This window comes from Peromyscus leucopus, chromosome 4 (assembly GCF_004664715.2).
Source record: "Peromyscus leucopus breed LL Stock chromosome 4, UCI_PerLeu_2.1, whole genome shotgun sequence".
Taxonomy (NCBI): domain Eukaryota; kingdom Metazoa; phylum Chordata; class Mammalia; order Rodentia; family Cricetidae; genus Peromyscus; species Peromyscus leucopus.
Genome location: NC_051066.1, coordinates 76435728 through 76460859, shown reverse-complemented (window position 1 = coordinate 76460859; position 25132 = coordinate 76435728). Strand labels below are relative to the sequence as shown.

At 41.5% G+C, this 25132-nt stretch overlaps 1 protein-coding gene across 1 annotated transcript; it reads left to right on the top strand.

Annotated features, from left to right (window-relative positions):
• The first annotated feature begins 13112 nt into the window (after positions 1-13112).
• On the top strand, positions 13113-24868 carry Rag1 (recombination activating 1). Its single transcript, XM_028895036.2, has 2 exons — positions 13113-13217; positions 18313-24868. The coding sequence occupies exon 2, from the start codon at positions 18327-18329 to the stop codon at positions 21462-21464; it is 3138 nt and encodes a 1045-aa protein (XP_028750869.1). The 5' UTR covers positions 13113-13217; positions 18313-18326; the 3' UTR covers positions 21465-24868.
• Positions 24869-25132: the final 264 nt, after the last annotated feature.

Here is a 25132-nt window from a genome sequence, read left to right as displayed (position 1 = left end):
GGATTTATTTTCTGGGTAACAAATTTCAACAGACAAATTTAGAAAGTTGCTGTAAACATTAGCAGACAAGTTTTTGCAGGAACCAAATTTTACAGTTCTTGGACCAGGTGGCCAATTCTTGAGTTACATGGTAGCTGCACATTTAGTGTTATCTAATTTAATAGACTAAAAAAAATAAGAGTTCAGATTTGCAGAGAAATTGAGAAGATTGTATAGGGAATTTTCATATATCCTACTATTATTTTCCTATATTAATAATGTCATATATTTGTGTAAGACACTCACTGCAGTTCATAAACAGTAGACATCTTTTAACTATTCTCTTAGGATAATTATGGTAGGCTGAGTAATGACTCCCAGAGATATTCAGTCATAATCTCTGGGACCTGACCATGTTACCAATATGACAGAGGGTTTGTAAATGGTGAATAAGCTAAGGATTTTGTGATGGGGAAAATTATCTTGGATTAAACAGGAAGGTACTGAATTGTAATCATGGGTTACCACATGGCTGGAAAAAGACAATGTGACCACTGAGGTCCAGATTGAAATTTGTGCTGTCGCTGATGGAACACAAAGAGTGCAGCTCTGGAGGGTAGAGGAAGGATCTAATTCTGAGGTAAGACTCTCCAAATTTAAAGGATACAAGGCACAGCCTGGAGCCTCTCTCCTCCCAGTTCTCCTTCCAGAAGGCAGCCAGTGTGTGTTAGTGCCCATCCATCTTTCCTGGGATGTTTTCTGCACATACAGGCAATACACACCAATCTAGTTCCTAAGAACTTTCTTTTCACCTAAATGATTTGCACATTTTTAAATAAAGTTTATTAAATTTTTTTCTTTGACAACTTCATACATGCACATAGTGCGTTCTGATTACTCTCAACCCCATCCTCTCTGCTCTCCCTGTCGATCTGTCAACCTCCCTCCTCAATTAGTCCTTTTTTTTATACGCATGTCTTTTTGTTTTGTTTTGTGACCCCTGGGTTTCAACAAATCCATCAATGTGATTATGGGTTTCAAGCCATCTACTAGACTGTGGTGGACTCCCCAGTAAAGACAGTGACCGCTAGACTCCTAACATGCACTGGCAGTCAATAGTTCAGCAGGGAGGCGTAGAGCCCCAGGAGGCCCTCCCTCATTCATGATTGACTCTGGAGAGGCCCAGTCTTGTCCATGCCCAGTGCAGGCAACATTAGATACTGTGGAATCGTGATGGCAATGGCTGTATCATGCCCAGAAGATAGTATTCCGCAGGACCCTCAAGACCAAGTTCTCATCACAAAGGAAATTTATTTGCCCCAGAGGGACATGGGGCAGGAAGTAAGAGACAAAGACAGGAGGATGAGGGAGTAGGGGAAAATAACAAAGGAGAGAGGGAAGCGGTATTTGTCCTTGGGGCGAGGGGGACACAAAGGACTGCCTCTGGATAGAGAGGAGACAGACATGCCCGTAGACAAATGGCAGTTTATACAAGATACAAGGGAAAATCTCATGTTAGGATGAGGTGTTTAATTTTAATTGGGCATGTTAATTAGGTGAGCTGAAGGGGGCTTTTGAATGCTGGACTTCAATACTTTGATTGCTAGACCTTGGTAGTCAGCCTCAAGAGGAGGAAGTGGCCAAATAAGGGAATGGACCTTGGCGGCTAGCTTTAGGAATGTAATCTAATGGTTTTTAGCAAGGCGGAGGGAATGGAGAGAAGGGCAGGGCCTGCCAGAGTCATGCTTGCCTCACCCGAGCTGGCCAGAGTCCCTTCACTTCTCCTTCCTTTCAGCTCAGTCTTTCTGCCCCTTCTTCCTCATTGTTCACTAAGACTTTGAGGGCGTAGTATAAGTGCCCGGTATGTCTTACATAGGCCCAACAATCAACCACCACTTACTTTCAGCACCGTGAACAGTTATGAACCTCGACATTAACCACTGTTTCTGCAAAGAGAAGCTTCTGTGGTTAAGGCAGAGGGTAGCATTTGTCTATGGTTTTAAACACAGGTATATAAAGGTAGTTTGGCCCCATGTCAATTTAGCTAACCAGTAGTAAAGTTCCTCACTGTGGCCTAACACCTCCTCAGCTGTGGGTTTTTGATTAGGTTTCTAGTCCCAGGAGTGAATTTCTCCCTGCAGAACAGGCCTCAGATCCAATCAGAGAGTGGCTGATTACCTCTGTACCTCTTGTAGCAGGTAACTTGTATAAACTGCCATTTGTCTATGGGCCGTGTCTGTCTCCTCTCTATCCCCTCACCCTCAGGACAATTTCTGCTTCCCTCTCTCCCTTGTTATTTTCCCCTACTCCCTCATCCTCAGTCTCCTGTCTTTGTCTCTTACTTCCTGCCCCGTGTCCCTCTGGGGCAAATAAAAAGATGTAGCACATCTTGCCCAGCAGGTTGGTATTGTAGTTCATCGGATTCATAGCTGGGTAAGACTATTGATACATCTTTTCTAGAATCGTGTGCAGCACCTTCTGACACCACGAACATTAGCGAGCAGGAAGGAAGCTTCTAGCCCAGTTCTAGTTTGATTTCTGTATATCTTGTCATTAAAGTCTATGCTATCTTCAGCAACAGAGTCTTACTATCTAGCTCTGGTGGGTAAACAATAAGAATGGCAAGAGCCTGTATTTTTTAGGAGGGCATTGGAGTCTCCTTGACCAATGGTTCATAAGGAGGTATTCCATACCTGGTACTGGAGTTTTGTTTATTTGTTTGTTTTAAAATAACCTACCATTTTGCAAGCCAATTAAAAATAAAAATTCAAAATGGAGTCAGAGATTCTTGTAAGGCTGGAGAGCAGTGCTGTTAAAAGTCACAGATTTGCACATGACTTCTGTATCATGCTTTTTCCTGCACCAACAATTAACCCTTTGGGATTGTTCTATGCAGATAACCTTTTGCTGATGTTTTATGGTTGCAGTATAGACCATTTAAAATGTTGAGTAGAATTGATTTAACAAATAACAACCTAGGTTGTTCTCAATATTTTGTTATTGCAACAGTGATTTAGTAAATTGTCTTGTACGTATATACTTTTGTTTACATTTTGGGTGAATATGCTTTCTGGAAACAGGATATTGCTTTGTACCCCAGACTGACATTGAACTACCTATGGAGCCCAGCTTGCCTTAAACTCAGTGTCCTCTTGTCTTAGCCTAGGTGCTAGGATTCCAGGTGTGTGTTCCTGCACCTGGCTTCTTCTGAATAGACTTGATATAAATGAGGAGGCATGGGACTTCTGGGTCTTCTCAGAAGTTCCAGGTTAAAGCTGATCTTCAGTGTGTCCGTACTTAAAGACAGAGCCTTTGCAAGTACCAAGGTTTCTTTCCTATATGGAATGTACACGTAAAATAAATATGTAGAGAGGACATGAAAGTAAAGAGGAGGACTCTGAGAGAAGAGGAAGGAGTTGAAGGAAGGGGGAGGAGGAACAAGAGGGGGCGGAAGGGAGGAACGAAATATCACAAGCTTTCTTTCATATGCAGAATCCAGATTTAATTACCTGCACATGTACACACATGTATATACAACATGAAGGTGGAATGGAGACTATTTGTGGGGAAGGGCAGTGAAGTGGGGAGGAGGGCTGGGATAGGGCAGTGGCGAGACTGAAGTGAGCACATACGATGATGTATAGATATGAAAATGTTATAATGAAACCCGGTATTAGAAAACGTTTGGAAGGTGGGCTGCTTTCATCTTTGTACTGTTACCTGCTTATCCCTGTGGTCCCCCTCCCCCTCTCTCTCGTGTATGGTGTGTGTGTGTGTGTGTGTGTGTGTGTGTGTGTGTGTGTGTGTGTGTGTTTCTTCCCACCCTATGCCTATTGAATAATTTATGCAGTTGGCTAACAACCCATTTCCACTTTGGGTCTATGGACATTCTTAGATCGCACATATAGACTAACAGGGGAAAGGCTTGAGTTCCTCCGTGTTATGAGCAGGTTCTCAAGGTCTGTACATGAACCAAACATTAACAAAGGTGGTACGACTGAAGAACTCATAAAGTTGAGGCAGGCTATGCAATCATGAACGATCACTGTGTTAGCCACTCTCCTCATTATAGTGGCAAAATGTCTGACGAAAAACAACTTAAGGAGAGAAGTTTGTCTTGGCTCACAGTTTGAAGGGATACAGTTAATCATGGCAGGAGTGCCATTGCGGCAGAAGTGGGAGTCAGCTGGTCACAATGAGTTCACAGTCAGGAAGGTGGAGAGGTGAATACTGGTTCATAGTTAGTAAACTCCATGGTGGATTTTCATTCAGCTGTAAAGAAAGATAAACTTTACATCGTTTGTTGTAAAATGGATGTAACTGGAGGTTATTATATTAAGTGAAATAAGCTCAGAAATAAAACTGTTACATATTTTCTCTCATCTGTGAATCCTAGATTGTACAAAGTTATACAAAGCCAAATATGTATGTACACACACACACACACACACACACACACACACACACACACACACACACACGCCCACAAACCCCACATGAAAAAGCAGGAGGGAGAATAGTTGCCGGGGTAAACAGGGAGGTGGGAGGAATGGAAAGATATGGGGATGGTGAATATGGACAAAGTACATGATGTAATTGAACAAATTATCTTTAGGAAACACGTCACTATGTAAAATGAATTTGTATCAATCTGAAAAAAGAGGGGGAAATGAGAAACCTAAATTTCAATCTTCTTTAAGGAAAAAACTACCAAAGCAAGGACTCCCTTAGTAGCCAGGGAAATGTTAAAGTTCCAGACACACTGTAAGTTGAAGGAAAGTTTTCCTTGGGACAATCCTGTAATTTTCCAGGAACTCAAAACTTCTAAGGAAAACTCACAAGGATAGAAGATAAGATCTTTGTGTCTTTGGACTTAGGATGGTTTTAATGGACAGAAACCTAAATTCAACCCAGTATAAATGGCACATACATGCCTGAAGTCCCAGCTTTAAGGAGACTGAGACAGGAGGATTGTGAACTGTAGGCCAACTCAACCTATTTAACAGGACCTTGCCAACAAAACAAAATGAGTCAAAAACCCTAAAATCAACCTCACTTAAGTAGTCCATAGAATTTTATGACTTCCATCACTTAGAAGCCTGTAAGGTTGTAGTTTATTTAATCCAAAAGTTTAAACATTCTCATGTCAGATCTCCCCCCGCCCCATTTGCTTCCTGTTTTCTCTTGTCTGGTTGGACTTCCTCTCACACAGTTCATCATCAGGTCACATGGTGGCCTTTTACAGTCCCAGCCTTGTGAGGCAGTGAAATTCTTTGGGAACACAAAATCTAGAGAGCAGTCTTTCTCTTTCTCTCTCTCTTCTGTGCGTGCGTGCGTGCGTGCGTGCGTGCGCCTGTGCGTGTGCATGTATGTATGTATGTATAACCCCTCACCCCCTCTGTAGCTCCCTGACTAGCACAGAAGTGTCTAACGTGGTATTTCAGTAAGTGAACTGCATGTGATGGCTATCTGGGCTTTTTGGGGGAGCACAGGGAGTCTGGAGCAGCTGAAGTCCAGTGGAAAAATAGAGGAAAGAGGTGGTCTGCTCTTGACTCTTGTGAGACCTTTGGTGTTAGATTTAACCAGGATGGAAAAGCAGAATAAAGGGTTTGGACCAGAGAAATGAAATATCCCCCGTGATTTTAAGAAGATTAAAAGTTGCTGACTGATTGGATGTGAGCGTTCCGAGAAGAACAGTCAGTGTGACCTGGTCCTGATCAAGAGCTCTCATTGAGGTGTGGAATTGTCACCAAGCAGACTGAAGGAGACTGTGGAAGGAGAGTGTTTTGCGGAAGATTGGGAGATCTGTTTAACAGAGTGATAATCACCTCACCCGGATTAACTTGTTTAATTTTTCCAAGGGCATCACTAGGTGCACAGTTTTATTCCAATTTTATGTTTTTAAAAAAGATCCTGTATCTTTATTTTTATGTGTAGCAGGAATCTTAAAAGTTCTTATTAATAAAATCAAACCTGAGGCCAATTATTGGGGTCAATGCTGGTAGATCAGAGAGACAGAACAAGTCACAGCTAACCTCACCTTGCCAATTCCTCAGCTGGTCCTGTTTCCTCAGACTGGAAGCTTCTGTGTCCTCATCCCAATGGCTCTCAGCTGAACTGCTGCTTAAAAGCCTGAATGCTTAACCAGCCAAATGATTAACCAAGCCAAATGCTTCTAGTTTCTGGTCCTCACGCCTTATGTATCTTTCTCTTTCTACCATCACTCCCTGGGATTAAAGGCTGGCTTTCTGGGATTAAAGGCATGTGTCACCATGCTTGGCTTTTTCCAATGTGGCCTTGAACTCACAGAGATCCAGAGGGATTTCTATCTCTGGAATGCTAGGATTAAAGGTGTGTGCTATCACTGCCTAACTAGTGGCTTTTCTGTTTTCTGACCCCAGATAAGTTTATTAAGGTACACAATATTTTGAGGAACACAATACCACCACATTTATGTGTATGTGTATGTGTGTGTTTGTGTGCGTTGATGTGTACCACATGCATCCAGGGTCTCACAGAAGCAGGAAGAGGACTCTGGATCTCATAGAACTAGAGTTACACACAATTGTGAGCCACTGTTTGGGTGCTGAGGATTGATCCCAGGTCTTCTGTAAGATTAGTAAGTGCTATTAACTGCTAAGCCATTTCTCCAGCCCCATGACTCCAATTTTAAAATTAAAAAAGTGGTACCAGGGAGACTAAGGAATATTCCCAAATTCACACTGGTTAAAAGAGGTAGGGCTAGAATATAATGGGGGACATTATAAAGTTTCAAAGCCAGGGTTCTTTCTTAAATTGTGTTTTAAAAATTATTATTTTTGTACATTTTGGGATCATAGTGTAATTATATCATTTCTCCCTTCCCTTTCCTCTCTCCAAATCCTCCCACATCTTCCTCCTTTCCCTCTCCCTCAAATTAATGGCCTCTACTTTCATTAAATATATCTTGTTACATGCATATATGCATATGTATACACATATATGTTCCTAAATACATAAACATAACCTGCTCAGTCTGTGTGATGTTACTTGTATGTATGTTTCCAGGACTGACCATTTGGTATTGAATAACCAATTGGTGTGCTCTTCCCTGGGGAAGACTATTCTTCCTGTTCTCAATGTTCCTTAGTTGCCTGTAGTTCTTTGTGTATGGTTGGGCCTCATTGGCTCCCCCACCCCAGCCACTTTAGCATGTGTTTAGATCATGTTTATGTGGTCATGTTGGTGAGACTGTATGGCTGTAGCTTCTGATGTTCCTAAGGGACACAATCTCCCAGCAAACTCCCTGATCCCCTGGCTCTTACAATCTTCCTGCCCCATTTCCCACAATGTTCCCTTTCCCTTTTCTCGTTTTTCCTAAACATTTGTTTTTCTTCACGTGCATGTGTGTGTATCGTGTGTGCACAAATACCAGGAAGGCAAAAGAGAGTGTCAGATTCCATACAGCTGGAGTTACAGGCATTTGTGAGTTACCCTGTGTGAGTTCTGGGAACTGAACTCCAGTTGCTGAAAGAGCAGCAAGTACTCTTAACTGCTGAGCCATGTCTCCAAACCTCAATTTCCTTTACATGTGACAATAGTCAGATTGGTATATTAGAAACCAATCTAATGGCTTCATTTTAGCCCAATCACCTCTATAGGGAGTCATGATAGGTAATTTTATGTGTTAACGTAACTGGACCAAGGAGGCCTAGGTAGCTGGTAAAACATGGGCTTATTCATAAGAAATTAGTAATTGAATGAACTGAGTAAAGAAGACACCCTCATCAGTGACAGTGGGTATCCCCCAATATGTTTAGGTTTACAATGGAACAAAAAGGCAGAAGAAGGGAAAATTTGCTTTCCTCGAGCTAAACTTCCATTTTCTGCTCTTGAACACTGGAGCTCCTGGTTCTTGACCCTTCAGGCTCAGACTGATTCACACCACTGGCCCTCATGGTTCACAATCTTGTTAGATAAGTCGTTTGTGAGAATTTTCAGCATCCATAGTCATGTGAGGCAAACTCATTCTTTCCCCTCCCTTGCTCTATCCCCCTCTTTCTGGAGAATACTGACTTATACAAGTACTTGTTTTCAGATACAGTCACATCCTGAGGTATTGGGCATCAAAGCACTTAGATCATCAAAGACAGCCATATTTTATTTATCTGTATGTGTGTATGTCTGTGTGAATGCGTATGTCACATGTGTGTGGATACTCATGATAGCCAGAGGAGGGCATGAGATCTCCAGGAGCTGGAGTTATAGGTGGTTATTAACTACCTGCCATGGGTTCCGGGAACTGCTCTCCAGTCTTGTGGAGAATAGTAACTGCTCTTAAATACTGAACCATCTTTCCAGCACCTTACTCCTTTTACAATTATTTTCATTACATTTCACTTATTTATCATCTCTCTTCCCTGTCCCTGTCTATCTGTCTGTCTGTCTGTCTGTCTGTTTCTTTGTGTGTGTGTGTGTGTAGTACTCACATGCATGGCATGTGTCATGTCAGAAATGTGGAGGTCAGAAGACAGCTACAACTTGAGGGAGTCTGTGTCTCTTTTTACCAAATAAGTCCGAGGGATTGAACTTAGGTAGTCAGGCTTTGCCTACTAAGATATTTCATCAGCTCGTGAAACATCTGTGTTAGAGAAAGGGGATTATAAATCCAGATGACCAGAAACTACCTAATCTGAGTTCACCCTCTGTATTTTAATTGTAGTCTCTATAAAACAAAGATAGCCAATGAATAATTATGAGGCCATGAAGATGTTTAGAAGGCCTGGAAATTACTTACAAATTGTTTTGTCATATTGTTATGAATAATTTTTCTGGTATGATACACGTAATACTTCTGTATTAGTGTTTCATCACTGTACTAAAATATCCAAGGCAGGCTATTCAATAATAGAAACAAGTTTATTTTGTCTCACAACTCTAGGGGTACAAAAAGTTTTTGCTGGAAAAGTTCTGAAGGTGCAGAGCATCATAGTGCAGGAGACTGATAGCATGTGGGTCAATGTGTTTCTATCAGGTCTCTCTCCCTTAAGTATTCAATCATGACCTCTGCTCTAGTGACCCTCTCTGACTTCCCAAAGTCCTCACCTTTAATGTCCCGCAATGAGGATTAAATGTAGACACTTGAAACCACAGGGGATACTCAAACAGTATTCCAAACCATTGCCACATGTTAATTAGTGACATCCCTTGTTGGTTCTGGTTTGTCATTGATTCTGGAGTGAGGATTCACTGAAGACTCAGAGAAGCCTGAAGAAATAGGTCACCCATTGATAGCAGAGTTAAGAACTGTGAATGCCAACTACAGCTAAACTCAACTTGTATCCTTCATGAATGACAGTTACTTTTAATCTAAAATTGGCATCAATAAAAAGCACTAGAATTCAAATGGTCCTTTAAACTATCCTGTTACAACAGAATAAAATATTGATTGTGTGTAACTTCATTTGGCACATTTCCAGATTTTGGAAATATCAATATATGCAATATGAGATGCCTTGGGAGCCATTTTATTCATACCTCATATCTGAAGATGGCTTTGAGTATGACTTACAATTTTGTGCATGAAACAAAAGAACTTTCCACAGTGGTGTCCTGTCAACACCGTTTCTGTTCTCTGAGTTTTAGGATAGGTGTGCTTGGTTTTCAAACATGAATACTAGCTCTGAGAACTTTAGACCAAGTCCATCCTAGTTTGACCTTTGAAACCATTGTTAAATACTTGGCAGCTAGATGGAATGGAGGCAACCCTTCTGTTGCTGGGTTTGGACAGGAATACCTGTCACCAGGTTAGAAACTTTGTCTAGTAGAGACTTGTGTCCAGCCCAGCACTTCTCAGTCTCCGGCATCACCAAAGAAGATGCTGTTCTCACACCTTTACCTGCTTGAGGAATTAGGAGAAGGTGTCAAGGGGGCCCGGGAGCAGTCAGTAGTAGAGAGACAGTGGTGCCAGATTTCCATGTGGGACCTGTGACTTTGGTGGAACATTGGCACTAACTAGGTGTGAGCTTTTGGGCGAATTACTTTGACCTTGTAAGCTTTTAGTGTTATTTCCTGGTTCGCAGGAACTATGGGGATGAGGTGGAGGATTCCTAGAGTGGCAAGCCATGGTGGAAAGGGTAGATAGGGGATAGAGGTTGATACAAAGGTAGAGAAGAGAATAAAAAGCACAATTTCTTCTTAACCAGTCCACAAATTCAGTACTTGTTTTGTTTTTCTGGTGGCTTGTTTTGATTCCTCAAGAATCTGCCCATTTTTTCCCACATGGTGGCAGTAGTTGTTTAGAAAACAGGCTGGCTGCGCTCAGGGGAAACCTGCTGCGGCATTCCAGAACGTGCTGAAAATGAGCTGCCGTTGACGGTTAGAGTAATTAATAACGCATTAGAAAATTTACTAACAGGGATAATCCACACTGAGTTAATTAGAAAGCAATTTTAAGGCCCGGGAAGTGGGGGAGAAATGAATGAGTGGAGATACTGTCTCTTTATGGTCCATGCAGCATGCAAATTCTCACAATCATCCAAGGCTCGAATTTAGCAGTGACCCGTTAAGGTTCTGGCCTGTCACCAACTCAAGTCCCTTGTTGGCCCAAACTCGTCAAAGAGGTGTCAGGGTGGGAGGGGTAAGGATCTCTTCTTACTAGAGTGAAAAGAATCTTGTCCTGGGACCCTGGAGACCACATTTGAAGCATTCTCTCTGCAGCTCTTCCTCTCCTGTGACATTGCATGGAGGCCCTTTGTCCTTCAAGATGCAGCCTCAGGACCAGATAACCTCTAAGTCCCCCTTTAGTTCCGGCTTTCGATGATGTTAGGAGACAAGACGTTTGCTAGTTGGAGATGTATAGATACATGCTTATGTATGTAATCACAGTGTTGGCAACCAGCGTCTGCTGGGTTATGATAAGAGTGGGAAATGTGGTGCTCACCTACTCAGACTCTGGCTGCAGGAGGAGATTCTGATTAGTATCAGCAACTAGAGCTCATTGCTGTCTGGGAAGAAATTGAATTTGAAAAGGTCTTTTAAAAGGGCCTTTGGGAAGTCACAGGGAATAAGTGCAGGCAACTTGTTAAGGAGGGTTTGGGACTTGGATGGACAGGCAGGCTGAAAGGAAGGACAGCAGGAAGGCATGCGCGAAGAAGCCCAGAGAGCAAAGGACCTGTGGGCTCTTCCAGGGTTCTCCATAGATAATCACTCAGCTATGCTGCAGGCTGGAATCTGGCACCACATTGTCCAGATGCTAGTTCGCCCTTTTCATTTTTTTGCCTCCTGCAAAATTTGGCTAACACCTGTCAGCACGTTCCATTTTTTAATTTGCTTGGAACAACACAGAGTCTTAGGCAGCTCTGACTTTGCAGTTTTATGATGAAAGTCAAGGATTGCTCCAGGTGGGGCTTATTTCATTGAAAATACTTGAAAGGATAGTGAATAGAAGTTTAGTCGCTAGTCAAAAGGACCTGGGTCCTTTGCTTAGCTTGTTTTTCCATGTGCCAGGAAAGTGGTCTCAGCTCACAGTGGGAGACAAATAACAACAGTATGGTTGCAATGTGGGTGGTAAGGAAGAGGCTGTTGGGCAAAATTGGGGATAATATTAGTGCTCTTGACTTTGAAGAATTTGATATAAAGACATCTAAACTTTTGTAAGACTAAACAATTTTAAGTCTATTTTTGTACGTATCCAATGTTTTTACTAATTCATTAGGATTAGTTTTTGTAATATTTCTGGATTTTTCTGTTTATAAAGTGATACAGGACTGATAAAAGTAAGCTCCAGTTCTGTGAGATAATACCGTTTTTTCCCTTTCCTTCAAGATGAAGCATGAATGGCTTACTTATTCTTTTCCTTTCTGTGACCCCAGTTGGGTTGCAGCATTTTGAAGAGTGTGGCATGAATGGAAGATACCTGCTTCCATGTAAGTCATCCTGTGCTTTTTCTCTCGTGTCCCAAGTGTATGAACTGAGGACCTGAGCTTAATTCTCAGGGTGCGTATATAAAAGCTAGGTACAGTGCTACATTGTCCATGATCCCAGTACCGGGGAGATAGTGACAGGAGGATCCCTGGGATTTGCTGGACAGCCCATGTACTGGGATTGCTGAGCCTCAGGTTCAGCGAGAAACTTTGCTTCAAAAAATAAGGCAGTGAGCAATGAAGTGAGACACCCAGTGATGTTGGCCTCTGGCTTCTATATGCACACTGCATACAGGTGCACCTGCATCTGCCCATGTGGTTTTACACACTCATGTATACAAGAGAGAGAGAGAGAGAGAGAGAGAGAGAGAGAGAGAGAGAGAGAGACAGAGAGACAGAGGCAGAGAGACAGAGAGACAGAGACAGAGGCAGGGAGAGGGCTTCACAATTCCAACCCACCTTCAACAAGTGGCCAAGTGACCATGGGCCAGGTTTTCTACTGCTTGAAACCTTTTCTTTAGAGATAATATTATCAAATGTATAGGATTGTTGTGAGAATTAAGTATGTAGGAAGCACTCAGAGACCTAGCACACTGATCTAATAGCACCAAGCCTATGTTGTGGGTGACCAGATTTAAACCTATAGGGTTTAAGTAAGGAATCCAAGGCCTGAGTCATTTATATCCAGGTCTCTTGTCTTCAAGACTAAGTTTAAACTTAGTTTCCTTTCAAGGTGTATCAAGTTTTCTGACAAAGACTTGACCAGGTGGGAGTGTTCTGGGTGGTTTATAACAAATGATAAATAAAAATTCATAGCTTTGTTAATATGTGATAGGCTTTTACTAAGAACCAGGTACCATTCCAGTAATTTCCCTATAGGAACTCTCATTGCTAGCTTCCATTGACTTTTGGATGCAGACATTGAAGCATGGAGCTTTAGAACCCAGGTAGAAACCAGAGCTTAGAGTGCTGAGATCATTTCTACTCCAGGCATTCTCAGGCAGTGAACTGGTAGCCAGCTCTCCAGAACACATCATGCATGTTTCTACATTTGGGTCCTCCAGCTAAGCTTCCTGAAGAGCCAGGTGCCAGCTGGAGCTGGTGGGGGTGGTGGTGGCCTGTGATTGGCTACCATCATTTGTGGTTAGCCCTCTGTGTTGGGGGAGGGTGGGAAGGACAGTGGGGACTGATAAATAATGCAGCATTATGCACTAAGGGGCAAGAAAGCAAGGAGAGAGTAGACAACACATGTTGCTATCTCTGTGCTATCGAATAATAAGTAACAACTAAACTGCAGACATCTCAACATTCTGGCCAGGAGGCCTGTGGAGCAAGGTAACTCTCATATTTCTCATGCCTTGAGCCAAGATATTTATATATATTTTTGTGTGTTTCTAATCAGAACCATGAGAGATGTGTTCCTTGCAGGCAGTGAAGGGAGGGAATGAGGAAAGCTGGCACTGATTTTGTTTTTGTTTGGAATGAAGGAAAAACAGAAAAGGAATAAGAGGCCAAGCTGAGAGACATGGTAGGCTTATAGAGCAGATGGAACACATCTAAGTTGATATAAATGAATGCTATTGGCAGAGCAGGGCTTAAGGAGAGCTGCTTGAATGACTGCGAAGGAGAGATGAACTAACACACTGTTAGCTCAGGCAAGAAAAAATAATCAGGAGCAGAGAATTCCAGTTTGGGAGGAAATGTGCAATTTCCCAGGTTTTGGCAATGTGACCTGACATTTCCTGAACTGAGACATCCAGTGTTTCTGAAAATGTGATCTGTATGCCACTCCATCAGGACCATTGCAGTAATTCATTCTCTAGTCTCCACCTAGACAAATAGGCAGGCTCTCTGCAAGCTAATGATCTGCATGCTTTGGAAAACAATCCCTGTGGTGATTCTGACTCATATTAGTTTTGAGAATTGCCATGGAAGAGACCTTATTCTGAGGTTGTGCTCTTGGGATGTGTAATGAAGGATTGTGACTGTATATGTCTTTCTAAAGCATTTCAATGAGAGGGTCCCCTGGAAGAAGGGCAAGCATGTTCTGGTTATTTTGTAGATGCTAGAAATGTTTTGGTGCACGTTGTGCAGATACTTGGGAGTAGTACCTCTGAAGAGAATGAAGTAGAAAAGGTGTGGCAAAGAGTGATCACACTTGGGCACACAGAAATTGTGTGATTGGGGTTGGGGAGATAGCTTAGCTGATAATGTGCTTGCAAGCAAGAGGACCCAAGTAAGTTCTCCCAAACCTTTGTAAAACAGCTGGGTGTGACATCCCATTCTTGTAATCTCAGCATTAGGGAGAAAGAGACAATGAGCTCTTTCTGGGGTTCACTGGCCAGTCAGAGATGATGTTGTAGCTGTTACCAGGAGATGGTGAGCCAAGGAGGGGAATGTGTGTGTTACTGTTAGGGCTGAGATAGAGATGAGCTTCTCCTGCGCTTTCCAGACACCTCAGGACACTAATGGTTACTCACTACAAGCTACGGCTTTGCCCCATCTACAGCACTCCAGGCTGGTTTCATAGTCACTGATCTGTGAAGGGAGGGACTGTTACAGTTGTGGTGGTAGATGATGGCAATACTGAGGTAGTAGTGCTGACTGGAATAGAGCTGTGCCAGCACCAGATCCTCAGCCTTTAAGACTCTGAGGTGTCTACTCTCAGACCCTTTGCTACAAGAGAAGACAATAGGCATGTGAAGAATTTCAAATCATGGTGCAAAATCACCCTTCCAAAATCCTAGCTTCATGTTTCTACAGGTTGGATTTTTGTCCCTTTGAGACATGTTTAACAGAACACAACAAACAAACAAAAGACAAACAAGAATAAGGATGCTGGTCAGATTTAAGACTTAGTCAGGTCTTAAATTTTTTTGGAGAAAAATAAAAAGAAAGAATATAAAAAGATCATGAATACATACAAATCTAGTCTTGAAAAAAGTTTCATTTGAGCTGAATTGGTCATAAAACTAAAAAAAAAATGCATGTGTTATATGGAAACTTCAAACAAAAAATAATGAAATTAAGAGACTCTTTTCTTAGCTTTAATTCTATTTTCCAGTGTTTGAGTACTGTTAAGATTTTAGGGCATAAAGTTCTAGAGTTCCTGTATGTGTATAAAATATGAATATGTGTGCATAAACAGGATCCTGCTGTACTTGCTATTGTTTCTGTCTTCTCTTTTTGCACATGGACATCTTTTGTTTACTTTTTATGCATATAAAATTATACATGGTGTAATGTAGTTTCTATTCTATGTTTAGACCATAATTTATTTAGTAATGCACTTTTGGTAATTATCTGTATTATTTTCTTTTTTTTCAAAGTAGCTAACAACTTTTCAAGTAAATCTCCCCTGGCTTTATACAAATGTCATTATATACTTGTTGAGGTATTTCTATAGAATAACTATAGAATATCTTCCTCAAAGGAAATTTATTGCACCAAAGACAACACATCTTAACTTTAAAAAGGCATTATGAAAGTGTCTCTAGACATTTTATGCTAATTTATATTTATATTCCTCTCAAGGGTATATGAAGGTATCTTCTTAATTTCTTCATGCTTTCTTTAAAACTAAGTGATACCAATAGTTTCAGTCTTTGGTAAATGGAGTGATTACAAGGACTCACTAAATCAGATTTTTAAAAGTTCTATCATCTCCTAAACCCATAAAACATGTAACCTCTACAGAAACTCCCCCTTAGCATGTTTGTGTATATTCCCTTAAAGCATTATCCCATGCTTTCAACCTTTGTTTTGTTTCAAAGGTTTGGATAAACTTTTATGATTTGTGGTATAAAACATTCTAGTAAATACATTAGATTTGACTGGCAGTAGTTAATAACTACATTATTCCATGGGAACACTTTAACAGATGTGGTGGTGGATTTGGTAAGAGTTTCAGGCTAGTGGGAGTCAGGGGAAGTTGACTTACTGAATGTGAAAGGTTAATATTTAATGTGGTGAAAATGGCATTTGGTTCAAGCCAAAGGCAAGGAACACAGAGATTGGCCTCACATTTGTTACAAGAAAGAATGAAGAAGCATAATTGATCAGAAAGCAACGTTGAGGCCTTTGGTTGCAATTGAAATACCTTTGGGGTTCTTGAGACCTTTGAAATGTTTTTAGAATTATTTAGCTTCCATAGTCTCGCATGAGGAACAGCCAAACTGTGCTTCCCTTTCAATCAAGTCTTAAAATTTGCCTTTAATTTTAATGGAAAAAAAAACCCCACACCAACAACTCTGATGTGTAATACACATATACATGGAATAAAGTGTGTTAGTTTAAAGGGAAAAATTAAAAGGCAGTGTTGCTAGAAGGATTCAGGACTAGTCTTTACCTCCATCACTTCACTTGCCCAAGTCCCACTCCTGGTCAAAGTGTATTATTTGAGGGATTATCTTCCTATGTGGCTATAAAACTCATTGATATGGTTAATCTGTTGAGGGAAAAATGGGTTTCTAGACATAGGTTGTAGGTCAGAAGAGTTAACCCAGACACATTTGGGGAGCATGGATGGGATGGTATATTATGAACTAAGGAACTGTAGGCAGTTTGGTCTAGTTTAGGTCAAGAGAGTACTCAGATAGCATTGTTTGTTTTTCTTCTATTTTGTGACTGATATTTATACCATAATTGGCATATCATTTTATTATTATTGCTTTTACTATTATTAGTACTTGAGACAGGGTCCCATTATGAAGCCCGGGGTGGCCTAGAACTCCCTGGGGTTGACCAGGCTGGCCTCAAACTTGCATTGACTCCTCTGCTCCCACCTCTTTGGTGTTGGTACCACAGACATGCACCATCATGCTCATCTGTATTTTTTATTAATTAATTAATTTTTTCCAGTCCAATCACAGTTTCCCCTCCCTTCATACTCTCCTCCCAGCCTCTCCCCACAGCCTCCCATCTGGCCACACCCCATCTAGTCCTCCTTTTTCTTCAGAAAAGGGCAGACCTCCTGTGTATATCAGCCATCCATGTCATATCACGTTGCAGCAAGACTAGGCACCTCCTCTCCTATTAAGGCTGGATGAGGCAAGCTGGTAGGAGGAAAGAGTCCCAAAAGCAGGCAACAGAATCAGGGACAGCCCCTGCTCTCACTGTTAGGAGCCCCACAAGAAGACCAAGTTACACAACTGTAACATACATAGAGGGCTTAGGTTGGTCCAGTACAGGCTCTCTAGTTCAGTCTCTGTGGGCCCCTAAGAGCCCAGGTTAGTTGATTCTGTGGGTTTTCTTGTAGTGTCTTTGAACCCTCTGGCTCCCACAATTCTTCCTCCTCATCTTTCACAGGATTCCCTGAGCTCGGCCTAATGTTTGTTTCTGGGTCTTTGCATCTGTTTCCATCAGTTGCTGGATGAAGCCTCTCTGATGACAATTGGGCTAGGCACCAATCTATGAGAATAGCAGAATAGCATTAGGAATCATTTCATTTCACCTGTAATTTTTTAAAAATTTATTTCTTTTATTTTTTGAGATTATAATGTAACTATATCATTTCCCTCATCTGTAATATTTTTAACCAGGAGAAAAATGTTCCTCATATCTCTTCTTATTACACACTGTAGTACTAATGACCTTTGGTGTGCAGTGACTTTCAGGATGACCTGTGTGAGTTTTGTCTGAAACGACTTCAAGTTTTCATCTTAAAAGTCCTTCAGCCTCCTTAGCATGCTCATGCTATGGTTTGTTGCAGGTTTAAAGGTTTTGTTTCTAATGTAGACTCAGGCTTCTAATTTACAACAGCATTCACTAATTAAAATTGCAAGCATAATTACTATCCATGATACTTATTATTAGTTTGCATCCATAAAGCTCAAAATTCACTTCATCCTTTCAAGTAGTGAGTAATTAGTTTCTTTGGGTTTGTAGCTTTATCATTTCTTTATGACCTATTTGGAAGAAATAAACAACCAATCTCCCGGAAGAATGTTTTAAAAACCTGGAAATATATTGTCCAGTTAGTGTAATGAGGCTAATACAATGTTGAAAATATTACTTTTCTCTGGTTTAGTATCTAGTTTATCATTATATTTATTCACAAACAACTATTGAGCCCCTAATGGGTACCAGGGACTTTGGGAAACAGGATCAATCACTCAATGATGCTGTCTTCAAAGATAAAGTTTTTGTGGTAAGGGAATTAAATTTTACATATACACAGTATTTAAAAGCATATATATATATATATATATATATATATATTTTAAGTGGCCCCAAATACTGTTAGAAAAGAGATTGACTATTCTTGGCTGTATTATCAGCACCCAACACAGCAGGAGATATAATAAATATCTTTTGGAAAGAATTAATGAATGAAAAATCAAGTGCATCAATCTCAATTATTTCCAAGATACAGCAATCAGATATTGATATTTTTCTTAATTTGACTTTTTTTTCCTCCCACTGTTCCCAGGTAGTTTAGCCGACATGGCTGTCTCCTTGCCACCCACCCTGAGACTCAGTCCTGCCCCTGATGAAATTCAGCACCCGCATATCAAATTTTCTGAGTGGAAATTTAAGCTCTTCAGGGTGCGATCCTTTGAAAAGGCACCGGAAAAGGCACCCGAAGAAGCACAAAAGGAGAAGGGTTCCTCAGAGGGGAACCCTTACCTAGAGCAGTCTCCAGTAGTTCCAGACAAGCCTGGTGGTCAGAAATCAGTTCTGACTCAGCGAGCATTGAAACTCCACCCTAAATTTTCAAAGAAATTCCATGCTGATGGGAAGTCAAGAGACAAAGCAATTCACCAAGCCAGGCTTAGACACTTCTGCCGCATCTGTGGGAATCCATTCAAGAGTGATGGGCACAACCGGAGATACCCAGTCCATGGGCCGGTGGATGCTAAAACCCAAAGCCTATTCCGAAAGAAGGAAAAGAGAGTTACTTCCTGGCCAGACCTCATTGCCAGAGTTTTCCGGATTGATGTGAAGGCAGATGTTGACTCGATTCACCCCACTGAATTCTGCCATAACTGTTGGAGCATTATGTACAGGAAGTTCAGTAGTGCCCCCTGTGAGGTCTACTTCCCAAGGAATGTGACCACGGAGTGGCATCCCCACACACCATCCTGTGACATCTGCCTCACTGCCCACGGGGGACTCAAGAGGAAGAGGCATCAGCCCAATGTGCAGCTCAGCAAGAAACTAAAAACTGTGCTCAACCAAGCGAGACGGGACCGTCAGCGCAAGAGAGCTCAGGCTAGGGTCAGCAGTAAGGAAGTCATGAAGAAGATCTCTAGCTGCAGTAAGATTCATCTCAGTACCAAGCTTCTTGTAGTGGACTTCCCAGCACACTTCGTGAAATCCATCTCCTGCCAGATATGTGAACACATTCTGGCTGACCCTGTGGAGACCAGCTGTAAGCACGTGTTTTGCAGGATCTGCATCCTCCGATGCCTCAAAGTCATGGGCAGCTACTGTCCTTCTTGCCGATACCCGTGCTTCCCTACTGACCTGGAGAGTCCAGTTAAGTCCTTTCTGAACATCTTGAATTCTCTGATGGTGAAGTGTCCTGCACAAGAGTGCGATGAGGAGGTGAGTCTGGAAAAATATAACCATCATGTCTCAAGCCACAAAGAGTCTAAAGAGGCTTTGGTGCATATTAATAAAGGGGGCCGGCCTCGTCAACATCTCCTGTCACTAACACGCAGGGCTCAGAAACACAGGCTCAGGGAGCTCAAGATTCAAGTCAAAGAATTTGCTGACAAAGAAGAAGGTGGAGATGTGAAGTCTGTGTGCTTGACATTGTTCCTGCTGGCCCTGAGGGCCAGGAATGAACACAGACAAGCCGATGAGCTAGAGGCCATCATGCAGGGGCGGGGCTCTGGTCTGCAACCAGCTGTTTGCTTGGCCATCCGTGTCAATACCTTCCTCAGCTGCAGCCAGTACCATAAGATGTACAGGACTGTGAAAGCCATCACCGGGAGGCAGATTTTTCAGCCTTTGCATGCTCTTCGAAATGCTGAGAAAGTCCTTCTGCCAGGCTACCATCCCTTTGAGTGGCAGCCCCCTCTGAAGAATGTGTCCTCCAGAACTGATGTTGGAATTATTGATGGGCTGTCCGGACTTGCCTCTTCTGTGGATGAATACCCAGTGGATACCATTGCAAAGAGGTTCCGCTATGACTCTGCTTTGGTGTCTGCTTTGATGGACATGGAAGAAGACATCTTGGAAGGCATGAGATCCCAAGATCTTGACGACTACCTGAACGGTCCCTTTACTGTAGTGGTAAAGGAGTCTTGTGATGGAATGGGGGATGTGAGTGAGAAGCATGGGAGTGGGCCTGCAGTTCCAGAGAAGGCAGTTCGTTTTTCATTCACAGTAATGAGAATTACGATAGAGCATGGTTCGCAGAACGTGAAGGTATTTGAGGAACCCAAACCCAATTCTGAACTGTGTTGCAAGCCATTGTGTCTTATGCTGGCAGATGAGTCTGACCACGAGACCCTGACTGCCATCCTAAGCCCTCTCATTGCTGAAAGGGAGGCCATGAAGGGCAGTGAATTAATACTGGAGATGGGAGGCATCCCCAGGACTTTCAAGTTCATCTTCAGGGGCACTGGATATGATGAAAAACTTGTCCGGGAAGTAGAAGGCTTAGAAGCCTCTGGCTCTGTCTACATCTGTACCCTCTGTGATGCCACTCGTCTGGAAGCCTCTCAAAATCTTGTCTTCCACTCCATAACCAGAAGCCATGCTGAGAACCTGGAGCGCTATGAGGTTTGGCGATCCAATCCCTATCACGAGTCAGTGGAAGAACTCCGGGACCGCGTGAAAGGGGTCTCTGCCAAACCTTTCATCGAGACAGTCCCTTCTATAGATGCACTCCACTGTGACATTGGCAACGCAGCTGAATTCTACAAGATTTTCCAGCTGGAGATAGGGGAAGTGTATAAAAACCCCAATGCCTCTAAAGAGGAGAGGAAGAGATGGCAGGCCACACTGGACAAACATCTCCGGAAAAGAATGAACCTAAAACCAATCATGAGGATGAATGGCAATTTTGCCCGGAAGCTTATGACCCAAGAGACTGTAGATGCAGTTTGTGAGTTAATTCCTTCTGAGGAGAGGCATGAAGCTCTCAGAGAACTGATGGACCTTTACCTGAAGATGAAACCCGTGTGGCGATCGACATGTCCTGCTAAAGAGTGCCCAGAATCCCTCTGCCAGTACAGTTTCAACTCACAGCGTTTTGCTGAGCTCCTCTCTACCAAGTTCAAATATAGATACGAGGGCAAAATCACTAATTATTTTCACAAAACCTTGGCCCATGTCCCTGAAATTATTGAGAGGGATGGCTCTATTGGGGCATGGGCAAGTGAAGGAAATGAATCTGGTAATAAACTGTTTAGACGTTTCCGAAAAATGAATGCCAGGCAGTCCAAGTGCTATGAGATGGAAGATGTCCTGAAACACCACTGGTTGTATACTTCAAAGTACCTCCAGAAGTTTATGAATGCTCATAACGCATTAAAAAGCTCTGGGTTTACCATGAACTCAAAGGAGACTTTAGGGGACCCTTTGGGCATTGAGGACTCTCTGGAAATCCAAGATTCAATGGAGTTCTAAGTAGGATCACCACATATAAGTTGGTGTTTGCAAAAGTGTTTTCCTTTGGGTTGCAGTGAGGTCTTCTCCTAGTACCCATCACATCATTGTGTGTGTGGGTCTTACCACCCAAGGGGTGGCAGGTTGGAGTGATAGGCCAGAGGTGCTGTCACCTGGTCAGGAATGGAGAGTCGATGAGATGATTGCCTGAGCTGTTTAGTGAGCCCAGAAGAGCAGCAGGAGAAATCAGTTATTTGAAAACTCAATAACTGAGAACAGTGGTAACTGCAGGGGACAAGGATGTACAGTGTGTGCATGGCACTGTGTGTCATGAAAATCAAAGCCAGGGCTGTCAAAGAACAGCCAAGCATGCTAGGAAAGGAATTTGTCTTGGGCATGCCTTTTTTTTCCACTTCAATTTATTATATTTTGTATTGAGATTTAATGCATTTTTTTCATTTCATATTTTGTAGGACTATTTTGTGAATTTCACATATGTTGATTTTTTTAAAAAAAGATTCAAAGGAGCCTTTTAGGTTTCTCTAACAGCACTGTACATTTGTAGGACATGGTGACTTTTACCAAGGGCTCTCAGTGCATTTTCTTGTATGGTATATTTATGCAGAAATAAATTACATCAAGACAGGTTTCAGAAAAACCAGCCTTTTCTAGGCTTAAATGGCATTGCTACTGTCACCTTCAGTGTGTAGGAGGTCATCCGGTGTCATAAAATTTTCAATAATGAAGTTAGAGAATGCACCTGTTAGCTCCAGCTACCCATTAAATCTGATAAACTCGTGTTGGCTTAGCTATCTATAGCCAACTCTGGTTGTTTATTTTTACTTTTTAATTAAAAGTAATTTATACTCTCAATGCTTTTCCATACAACCTCAAGGTCACAGATTTTTAAAAATCCATATTTCCTTACTGCCTAAAAACAGATTTAATGCCTTGCTGAAAATGTCAGCTTTTCTCTATGTGCAACATGGATCAATTTGAATAAGCGCAGGCTTCTTAGAGGCCTCTCTTCTGCAATGGGCTATTCTTTGGATTATGATCAGTTGAGTGTCAGTGTGTCCGTACTTTCTCCATTTGTGAGGTTTAGACAAAGTCTACTCATAGTAGAGTAGAGGAGTGAACACATGTACATTACTTTCTTTTTACCACTTTTGAGTTTTTTTCCTCACACTTGTTTTCCTCACCACAGTTCCGTGAAGAGGGGAACATTAGATAGAGGGTGAACGATTTATTCTGAAGTTACAGGGATAATTGATACTTGACTTTGAATTTGAACCCAAGCCTTTTGTCTCTTAATTCTGTGTTCTTCATACTATGTTTATATTTTTTATATAGTAGCATCAGAATTTAATTAGGATATACAACTAACCTACAGATTATAATCCCAAGAGTTATATCTTTCAGGATGGAATTTAAAGTCATCTGTTTGTCTTGGGCCTTTGGATAGAATGAAATTGGGCCAAACCTCTAAGGAACCCATAAACCGTCTAGTGGATGCAGTTATTTGGAAACTATTCATGTCTTGAGGAGTTCAGCATTTGCCAGGCACCAGCAATTTAAGAGCAGGCATGGGATTTTATATGCTAGTGAGTCATAATGATATGTTAGTGTTAATTAGTTGTTTTCTTCCTTTGATTTTATTGGTCATAATTGTCAGTCTTCATACACAGTATATCAAAGAGCTTTGTAATTTAGTTGTCAAGTGTGCATCAATGACATTATCCTAAATGGCACACATTTGGTACATATTGAATTTAGTGTTTTCCATTGAAAGATGCAGCAGTTTTCTTTGCTTTCTGTATGGAGCATATCGAAGACATTCATAATTTAGTTGTCAAAAACATATACACACTTAAATATTATTTAACAACCCTCTCTTTGTTTTGTAGTTTGGAAGTGAATAGGCTTCCAAACCACCAGTCCTTTCATCTTATTTAATCTTTACAGATGTCTGTGCACTAATAAACAACTAAATTCCCACCGTCATCCTGCTCCCCGGAGCATGCTGGCACTGGCTGGTAGATATTTTCCCCCATTCACTCCGTTAGTCAATTTTCAGCACTGTAAATACTGCCCAATATTAAATTCCCCTTGCTAGCAGTGTAGGACAATTTCAGAAGCATTTGACTCAGGGCATGATTTATAGCACAACCTTCTCCCGACTCCCCTAATCAGATCACATTCTTATAAACCCCAAGAACACCTGGTCACAGGATTTCAATATGTAGAGTGCCGCCTATGGCTATTTTTTTTTCCTCCTCATTGTGGAGATTGCAATATCCTAGGCTCTGGTTTAATACTCTACTTTTATTTTTTAACAATGCCCATTGCAAATGCAGGCACATACTCCAGGGAAATTCACCGCAATGAATGGGGATTTTTTTTTTTTTTTTCTTTTAAAAGCACAGAGCAGGGCTGGAAAAGTGCAATGCATTTTTCTGCTCTGAAACTTGGTTCTACAGGACTCTCTGCCAGCCTTCTGTGGTGCACTGCGGGCACCCGTGACGGTAGCTGATGAAAATTGATGAATGGTCGGTGTGAGGTTAAGAAGTGTCTTGGGATTAATAAACATGTGCACAGATGCCAGAGCAGCAGGGAAAGATGTCTTTTTCTCTCAGGTTGACTGGAATTGAATTTTATCTCAATTTGCTTTCACAAAATATGCATGAAAACAAAGTTGTTTTTTTTTTTTTTTTTTTTTTTTTTCAGGAGTGGGGTTTGAAAGTATGGGCTTCATATGATTTCACACATATTTCAAATTCCACACAGTTAGAAGGCAGGATTGCAGGATTGAGCCAGGGTCTTGCACATGCTAGGCAAACATATTACCTCTGAGGTATATCTCAGCTTTCTTTAACCAGTGCGTGAGACAAGCCCTCACTATTTGCCCAGGTCGACCTTGAACTTGCAACCGTCCCACCTCAGCTTCTGTGTAACTGGGATGACAGATATGGACCAGCTGGACTAGTTTTGCAAGCAGTGTTTGGTTACATAGGTGTCTCCCTTTAGATAGTGTGTGACAGTTGTTTCTAGTTTTTCTATGGTAAGAGATTTTAAACTGAATTTGATACTTTGTACCCATTTCTCTTTATTTTTTCTTTAAGTATTTATGGAAGCAAACCTCAAAGTTGATTAGTTTTTGGAGATATTTTGTGGGATTGTATTTCACTTTATTTTCTTACATCTAATGATATGTTTTGTTTAGTGGCTTCCAAGAGTTTTCTTTTCTCCCTTAAGGGATATTTAGACACCAGAATGCAATGTATCATTTGATTTGAGGATCTGTATTTTCATCTTACATGTTTTCACACAGAAGAAGATGAGTTATTTTCTTTCAGTGCTTATTTTTATCTTTTAATAGCTTACTTGTTAGCATTATGGTTATTATCCACAGTTCTGTGTTTAAGTATTTGGAATAAAAGTTGAAGATTTGAAAAGAACATGTGTTGTGATTTATGTTGTTGCTCTATTGTTACATATCAACAACGTTGACTGTCCATACTTAAAATTACCCCTCTTTTTTGGAAGGACATAAAAAATAAATTTGGTGATTGGGATACTTAGTCTCAGTTGTCACCTGGAGACCTGGAGTCACCTGGGAGACAGGTGGCCTCTGGCCGTAGCTGTGGGAGTGTATTTCCACTGGGTTAACCAAAGGGAAGAACTCACTG

Excerpts from the sequence above, each read along its gene's own strand:
- Rag1 (XM_028895036.2), top strand. The coding sequence starts at position 18,327 with ATGGCTGTCTCCTTGCCACCCACCCTGAGACTCAGTCCTGCCCCTGAT.